This window comes from Scardinius erythrophthalmus, assembly GCF_964197995.2.
Source record: "Scardinius erythrophthalmus genome assembly, chromosome: 1".
Lineage (NCBI taxonomy): Eukaryota > Metazoa > Chordata > Actinopteri > Cypriniformes > Leuciscidae > Scardinius > Scardinius erythrophthalmus.
In genome coordinates this window covers 66,470,792-66,480,383 of record NC_138221.1, presented here as the reverse complement: position 1 = coordinate 66,480,383, position 9,592 = coordinate 66,470,792, and the positions used below count along the sequence as shown (strand labels likewise).

The window sequence follows — 9,592 nt, the reverse complement described above, 5'->3', positions numbered from 1 at the left end:
TTAGTTTTGACTACTCAAAATCAATATCTGGAATTAACATTCATACCAGTCAAAATTACTTTATTGATATCTTAAACATGCATGCAAATACACATTTGCTAAGCCCCACCTCAAACATTTTATTTAACCAATCCTACCTTGGAAATTGCTGTCATTTGCTGTTTTGTCTAGGAATTGTATGATAAAGGTCCTGCGTCTTTGGGTCATTTTAAACTGCTTTATACAGTAGTAAATCAAAATGAAAACAAAGATGTAGCTGGGGCACGTGTAAAAGTGATGTATGCAGAGAAGACTCAAGAAGGTTTTTGTCCAATTCTATATCATAAAGTAGGATCATGTTGAGATGCTGTGGATTCAATTGTGTTCCATTGTTTTTCACTCTTGTCTTTTCAAAATATATAATAAATAAATTCAGACGAGCAGTTTGCGGTCCTCTGTCTTTATTGAACATTACACTCCAGTTGGTCTGTTTTGCAACATGATTCTATTAAAATCACAGACCTTTTACCATATGAATGCATCCAGATATTATTTAAAGGGGTGGTATAATGCCCCTTTCACAAGATGTAAAATAAGTCTCTGATGTCCCCATTGTGTATGTGAAGTTTTAGCTCATAATACCCCACAGATATTTTTATATAGCAAGTTAAAATTGTCATTTCTTGAGGGTGAGCAAAAACGCACCGTTTTGTCTGTTCCTTTAAATGCAAATGAGCTGCTGCTTCCAGCACAGGGGGTCGGAAATCATAATCAACCACCCCTTTAATAATCCCTGAAGTAATTCATCCAGAAGCTTCTCTCTCAGCAGACTAACCTTACTGTTGTAAGCAGTTAGCCTAGGAGGAGTTAAGTAAATTTAGTCTCACGTCACACAACAGCAGATTCAACTAGGAGAAAATACATTTCAGATATCTTAAAATATAATTGTGACTAGTCGAAACTGAATTAGAGATACCTCTAATTACCTTTGCGTATGTGTGATGCATAAATTGAAGATATAACGTCATTACAGATATCTTCAATTGAGTTTTTACTAGTCAAAATGTATTTAAAGATATCTCAAATCAGATTTCTTAATAGTGAAATTATATTTGCAGATATCTCTAATTATCATTCTGACTAGTCAAATTATAATTATGACATCAAAATGCAATCATATCTATTCAAAATATATTGATGGATAGTCAAACCATAGTTTTATATGCTAAAACGGCTTGCCATAATCTACATCATCATCTACTGCGGGTCTGAGTGACACTTAAACATGACATGAAGGAAACATTTGTCAATGTATTAATTAAAAAGTAAAACATGTACATGAATATATCACTTTTAAACCTGGCAGAAAAACTGATGTGAATTAAGCTGATTATTTTATTCTATCAAAAGCAGATTAATGTTAATATTACCATGCTAGAGCTTATAGTCGTCCAGTGTTCTCAGTCACAGGAGTTTATAGGAAATCTCGCTCTTTCTGTTTAATGAGTGCTCTGCTGTTTTTCCTTTTCCTCAGGAATCTAGCCATAATATCTCATAGCCTATCTTTTAACATCATCGTCATCTTCATCACTATCATCATCATCATCATCAACATCATCATCATCATCACAATCCTCATCATCATCAGCTGGAGTTTTCATGTTGTTACTTTATTTTCTGCCACATTGTTAAAATGTTCAGATTCCGATTTATCAGGTTAATGCTCCTAAATTACATATTCAAGTGAGTGATTTAGGCTATTTATGTTCCTTGGTAATATTAGTTTATAGATTTTTCAAACATACCAGCCGGATGTTTTCTAGTGTTGAAACATGTTCAGAGCATAAATGATCTGGATAACATCTGTATCACAGAAGGCCTGAATCTCTGATGTGTAAATGATCATGAGCTCGGTGTATCAGGACTCTGATGAAGATTCAACCAGTTTACTGCATAATTCATAATTCATGTTGATATGCCAGTGGGGAAATACACTAAAACGTATTTTAAAGCAACAGGGCTGATGAATAGAATTTTGGATTCTTTTTTTATCATACATTTATTATTATTAATAATAATATGAATATTTCAGCAATCTTTGTGATGCACACTTCAGCCAGCAGAGGGCGAAAATTCATAAAACACCACAAGAAGAAGAAGCAGAGCAATCTTGCAGGACATCAGACAGATTATATTATTCCATATCCGACACTCATCAATGTTCAGTACATGCTGTAAATGTTGTACATGTGTGTTATAAGTGTGTGAGTTTGAATTCACCCTGATAAATGATGAGATGAAGACAGGCATTCAAACAAGAGTAAGTCCATGTGAAAACAACTGAAATCTGAGTGACACAATATTGAACAGATGTTTATTAAAGAGGAGAGTGAAGACATGAGTTGTTCTGATGAATGAAACATGAAGATACTGATGAACAAAGAGCTTTGTGTCCATTTTTGATTCTTTACTTTTGGTTGCAATATGCAATAAGCAATATTTACTCTAAATGTGTCAAAAATAATCAGTCTAATTTTCGGCCTTTAATTTTTTACGTGTTTTGTCATCTGACACTCCAGGAATTTTAATATTAAGTTATTAAAATAATAAGATATTAAAAACACTTGCTGGATTTTGTTTGCATCACTAGCCTTTGTTTATGTTTGTGGCTCATACAGTGCCAGCCTGAGGACACATTCAGGACAAGACTGAGCAATCACACTCTGACTGTAGAGATGGGCAGATACAGAGTGTGTGTGTGTGTGTGTGTGTGTGTGTGTGTGTGTGTGTGTGTGTGTGTGAGAGAGAGAGAGAGAGAGAGAGAGAGAGAGAGAGAGAGAGAGAGAGAGAGAGAGAGAGAGAGAGAGAGAGAGAGAGAGAGAGAGAGAGAGAGTGAGTGAGTTGTTGTTTCAATCCTGATGTAATAATGACTGAAGGCCACAAGAGGAACAATGTTGATTCTCTTTTAGTTTCTCTTTTCTGCTCAGATGATTCTGTCATGTTTAGTTTGAGTTTCTCCAGATCTAATTTAAAATAAACTGACCTGGAAAAAATAAACATAATGAGCATTTATTTATTTTTTATTCTAATTTAAAATGATAATTGTAATTGCAATATATATATATATATATATATATATATATATATATATATATATATATATATATATATATATATATATTTTTTTTTTTTTAAACCATATGAAACAAACACAATACTGTGTATATTTCTAAAAACTTGATAAATGTTTGTTGTTGTTTTTTTCAGGTTTTTTGGTAACACTTTATTGTACAGTGTCATTGTTACACATTAGATGTATTTACTGTAATAATAACTATAAACTCGAATGTACATTTCCTGAAGAAAATGTGAGTGGTGCTTGCAGTGGCAAAACTCGGCCCTGGGCAGATGCTAACACAGTTAACAATGTTGTGATACCATGATATACCACGTTCTAGTATGATTTACCATGTTTCTAACATGATTTAGCACGATTTACCACATTCTAGCATTCTACATAGATTTACTATGATTAGCATGTTGCTAGAATCATGCTAGCATGATTAACATATTGCTAATACAATTAGCATGATGCTAGCATGCTTAGCATTTGCAAATATGTTTTTATCAAGATGCTAGCATTATTAGTATTTTGTAAGCATGTTTTTAGCAAAAGATGTTAGCATGATGCTAGCATGATTAACATGTTACCAGCATGATGTTAGCATGATTAGCATGATGTTAGAACATTTTGAGTTGTTTTTTATCATATTAAGCTAATTGCAATTAGCATGTAGCTATTCACAGCTAGCATGTGTAGCATGTTGGAAGTCCTGTTTGCTAGCATGAGTCAAAATAGCCAACCACCATCTCTATACAATGTTCTGATGCAGAGATATAGGTCTTGCAAAACGGTTGCTAGGGTGCTCTATTTGGTTGCTAGGGAGTGGCTTAGCAGCTGCCAATGAAGAAACTCCAAAGGCTGCTTGTCCGTGTGAATGATATAAACCAACTCCCACGCCTCTGTGACATTCAGAATGGAAGATATCCCTCTGTGGATGTTGGTTGCTAGGGTGCTCGACAATGGTTGACCGTGGGGCTAGAAAGTGTTGAGGTGATTCATGATTGGCTGTTTTGCTGCGCCAGTCAAACGAGACCACCCTCATGTTTCTATGACACTTCTATCCGGATCTCCCTTTGATTTCTTTCAATGGAACTTGTTGCTAAGGTGCTCTAAATGGTTGCTAGGGCGTGGCTTGATAGCTTCACAATGATCCCGAGAGACTGATTGGTCGTCTGAGTAAACTGAGCCCGCCCCCTTGTCTCTATGACACTGTGATCCAGAGTTATGTTGTATAAAATATCCCAATGCAATTTACCATAGTAGGAGAAATGAGCGTTTCATGGACCGTCCTTCACCATAGTAAGTCAATGGGGAACTTTGGGCCGCTCCTGCCCCCCAGGGGTGACACTTTTACCCCATTGTGAGGTGTGTTCTTACAGAGCCTGTCAGCCTCTTCAAATGTGGCAAATCACACGTTTCTGCGAAATCCTCAGTCAGAGATACGAGTGTCAAAGTTGGTCGCAATGCAAAGTCTATGGGACTCATAAAAATATGAGCAATAACAATATGACTATCCATTTTGATTTAAAACGCTTAATTACACATTAAAATAAAGTGTTTTTTTACTTTGACTTTGATTATTTGTCCCAGACTCATTTACTTTCCTGTTCAACAGTTCTTCTGTATTAGATTCAGTCAAAACTCTCTTTTGATGAAGATTCATAAAGTGATTCAGTCAAAACTGGACATTAAAAAGCAAACGTGTAAAAACAGTGAAACTCAGGGTGACAAACGTTTATCATGAATGAAAATAACAGTCAAAGATCAACAACTGAAGAAACATGTTCAGACTGAAACAGGAACAAGCGTTTATTGACCATAAACTACAATAACATGATTAAACTGTAATAAAACATGTGAATTAACAGTGAAATACTGGAGGTGACAGTAGATTAATGTTCATTTTACAGTTATCTCTATGATTATAAAGATGATGTGTTATTCATCTCACATTATTGATTATAATAATCCTGTGAGATCCAGCAGTTTTAATCAGATCATCTGAAGGATTTTAATAACACATTGTGCACAAATAAAGTGTGTGAATATCAATAACGGTGATAATGCAGAAACACACACAATCAGTTACACAACTGGAGAAATGACAATTTAGTGTGTGTGTGTGTGTGTGTGTGTGTGTGTGTGTGTGTGTGTGTGTGTGTGTGTGTGTGTGTGTGTGTGTGTGTGTGTGTCAGTCAGTCAATGTGTGTGTTTATGTAGTATCACACTTCTGATAAAAATTTAAATGTGTTAAATGGTTCCACGTGTGTGTGTGTGTGTGTGTGTGTGTGTGTGTGTGTGTGTGTCAGTCAGAGTGTGTTTGTTGTTTAATGTGACACAGAGACACTGAAGAGTCATAATTTATAAGTCTAAATCCAGCATAAAGTGGTTCAGTGAATGTGTGTGTGAATGTGTGTAAGCGTGTGAGTGTGTGTGTGTCAGAGACGCTGTAGAAGGACAGAGTGCCGGCCGACACGTCCACAAACACTCCTGCTCTCTTACAGGATCCTGAACCAGCAGAAACAGCAGTGGAGTTATTATTGTGCCAGACAGAGAGTCTGTGATTATAGGCTCTCAGACTCCAGGACTTCTCATTACATCCAAACATACAGTCTAAACTCACTCCTTTCCTCTGGATTCCTTTATATGACACTGATATATGAACATCTTCTCCACTCCATTCAGCCTCCCAGTAACAGCGTCCAGTCAGACTCTCTCCACACAGAACCTGAGGATTAAACCCATCAAATCTCTCTGGATGATCAGGATACGACTGACTCTCCCACACATGCGTCACCTTTCTGTTCTCCTCAGACAGAACAAGACGAGTGTTTGCTGTGTTTGGATCCAGTGTGAGATCAACGGCATCTGAACACAAGAACACACACATTACAACACCAACATTTACAACAACACACACTAAAACTGTGTTTGAGGACTTACATCTGTGTAGTCTTGATGCCATCATGAACTCTCCTCCGTGATCCACACTAGAAAACACGCACACACACAATAATTAACACAGATATAAATAATAAAGACACAAACAAAATATATAATTCAACATAACTTTAATTAAAGTTTAATTAAACCTGTGTGTGTGTGTGTGTGTGTGTGTGTGTGTGTGTGTGTGTATTCAATATTAATAAATTAGAGATTTCTTGTTGATCAAAGGAAAGGAATCAAAATTAATCAAAGGAAAATAAACTAATTAAAATTCAAACACTAACACACACACACACACACACACACACACACACATCCTCACTCTCACACACACACACTCTCTCTCTCTCACACACACACACACATCCTCACTCACACACACACACACACACACACACACACACACACACACTCTCTTTCTCTCTCTCTCTCACACACACTCACACTCTTTCTCTCTCTCTCACACACACACTCTTTCTCTCTCTCTCACACACTCATTCGCTGCGTCCGAAACCGCATACTTCCCTACTATATAGTATGGAAAAAGCAGTAGGCGAGCGAATAAGTATGTCCGAATCCTTAGTATCCATAAAAGAGTAGGCGAGAATTACCAGAGTGACGTACTAATTATCGCGAGATTCGGGCGTACATATACTTATAGTGCGTCCGAATATTCCTACTTTCCTACTATATAGTAGGGAAAAACAGTACGTGAACGGAGTAGTATGTCCGAAACCTCAGTACTCATAAAAGAGTAGGCGAGAAGTTCCCGGATGGCTTACTGTTTCAGCCCAGATTTTCGAGTTATCGACCGATGGCTACTCTTCTATCCCAGGAGGCCACGCGAGAGGATACGTCATTATCTATGGCGTCATTTTTTAGTCAAATGTCATGAGCGTGTAAGACATGCTCACGAGCACATTATGTTATTTCACGCGCGCAAAAATGAACCTTCAGCTGGCATGATAAAAGTACTCGCGCACAAATTCAACAACCGAGAGGTGTACAGGTAGCTGCGAGCGAGCGCCTGGCATACTCTCATGCTTGTACAGTGGAATCCTGCTCGCGCGCAGTGGATTTCTGCTCGCTCAGCTGATTTCTGCTCGCTCGAGTCTACATGACTTTTGACAATTTGGGGGCGGAAACCAAGGAGGGCACTGACCCTCTTATGATTGGTCACTTTCATCATGGAAAATCTTGGGAAATCCTAACCCCGCCCACCTTCTGACGCAGCGCGAGTCACTCAGCTCGCTCTGCTACTCCGGCTATCTCTGTATATTTTAGACAACGAAATATGTGATAAAACACCTTACTAACTATTTTCGTTTTCATTTAAAGAAATCTTAAACATGATAGCCACACAAATGTGGTTCATGCAATGCGTATTGATTATATTCACTGCACATAATAACGTTTGCCTATTAAAAACAAAACAAAATATAAAACACAAACCTGCCTATTTTCGTTTTAAATATAATATAAAAACATTAAACATTTTAATATGGTCCAGGCAATATGTGCATTTGTACTAAACAACAGATTTTGCAGTAAACAACATTACAGTTTTTAAATTTTTAAATACAATTATTACAATTTAAAATGACAAAACTCAACCCAGTCTCTTTTTGTTAAATTTCAGTTTGATCAATATTAGCCATTATAAAAGTATAAGTAAAAGGTATAAGAAGCTAAGCTACAAATAAAGCAAACAATTCAGTCAAACATACAAAGTCAGCGCTCTTGTCTAACCATACAACGATGACCGGGTGCTCGGCGCTCATGTACCCCGCCTGGAACAGCCTTTCCTCGGCTATAGTCTTTCTGACGTTCGCCGCTTTCGCTGGGGTCTCTGTAGTGGTTAAACATGAGATATAATTCGTCTTGTGTATATCTAACGGGCGATTTTTGGTCTCGTGAATCTATAATTTATTCCCTGGCCATTGTGGCCAATCGTTTTGGCTGAGGGGAAGTTTCATTACTTTATAAGCTATTTAACATTACCGTTGTATGGTTTTACTAGAGTGCTGACTTTGTGTGTTTGACTGAATTGTTTGCTTTATTTGTATAGCTTCTTATACCTTTTACTTATACTTTTATAATGGCTAATATTGATCAAACTGAAATTTAACAAAAAGAGACTGGGTTGAGTTTTGTCATTTTAAATTGTAATAATTGTATTTAAAAATTTAAAAACTGTAATGTTGTTTACTGCAAAATCTGTTGTTTAGTACAAATGCACATATTGCCTGGACCATATTAAAATGTTTAATGTTTTTATATTATATTTAAAACGAAAATAGGCAGGTTTGTGTTTTATATTTTGTTTTGTTTTTAATAGGCAAACGTTATTATGTGCAGTGAATATAATCAATACGCATTGCATGAACCACATTTGTGTGGCTATCATGTTTAAGATTTCTTTAAATGAAAACGAAAATAGTTAGTAAGGTGTTTTATCACATATTTCGTTGTCTAAAATATACAGAGATAGCCGGAGTAGCAGAGCGAGCTGAGTGACTCGCGCTGCGTCTGAAGGTGGGCGGGGTTAGGATTTCCCAAGATTTTCCATGATGAAAGTGACCAATCATAAGAGGGTCAGTGCCCTCCTTGGTTTCCGCCCCCAAATTGTCAAAAGTCATGTAGACTCGAGCGAGCAGAAATCAGCTGAGCGAGCAGAAATCCACTGCGCGAGCAAAACAGCACTCCGCGAGCAGAAGCCGCTGCGCGCGAGCAGGATTCCACTGTACAAGCATGAGAGTATGCCAGGCGCTCGCTCGCAGCTACCTGTACACCTCTCGGTTGTTGAATTTGTGCGCGAGTACTTTTATCATGCCAGCTGAAGGTTCATTTTTGCGCGCGTGAAATAACATAATGTGCTCGTGAGCATGTCTTACACGCTCATGACATTTGACTAAAAAATGACGCCATAATTATCAAACATCGCAGAGATCAGCGACGCGGGTGCTTTCAAATGTGAGTAAACACGGTTCCTTGTGTTAAAATTGCATGTGTTGAACTACTGTAGAGTAAACTGTTGAATTGTTGAAGGTGTAAAGACGTTACACAGTGTAGTATAGTTGTGATTTTGCTGTAAAAACACGTTTTATTATGTATAACGTTAGCTAACAGGCGAGCTCCAGTAAGGACACGTAAGTTACGTCTCTAAAGTGGAGTTACATAAACCTTATACATCCTAAAGACGCTTATTTTAAATGTACATTTACATCTGACAGGAAAATCTTCAGTAAGTATTGCAGAAAAGCACATCACAACACAAAATACCGTAGACATCTGAGTGATGAATGTGTGCTATTATGTAGAACAGATCTATAAAGTAACTAAACATAAGTTATCTATTTTATTTGTCCATTAGTACTGTTGGTAAATTGAGGAACATTTATGTTGGATAAAAAGTTAAAACAAGTTCATAAATCACAAAGGTAATGTGAATCTTGTCTGGATGTTACAGGGACAGATGAACAGATGTGTGTTTATCCGGTGGAGAGTGGCTCGTGAAGCTGAATGCTGCCTGCTATCAAAGGC

At 37.1% G+C, this 9,592-nt stretch overlaps 1 protein-coding gene across 1 annotated transcript in view; it reads right to left on the bottom strand.

Annotated features, from left to right (window-relative positions):
• Positions 1–4,876: 4,876 nt before the first annotated feature.
• LOC308687844 (uncharacterized protein) overlaps positions 4,877–9,592 on the bottom strand; it is a 53,240-nt gene continuing 48,524 nt past the window's right edge. The window contains exons 10-11 of the mRNA XM_081360673.1: positions 6,047–6,093; positions 4,877–5,971 (exon numbers count right to left, since the gene is read on the bottom strand). Of these exons, the coding sequence (XP_081216799.1) occupies positions 5,409–5,971; positions 6,047–6,093 (610 nt within the window). The 3' untranslated portion in view covers positions 4,877–5,408. The remainder of the gene's footprint in view (positions 5,972–6,046; positions 6,094–9,592) is intronic.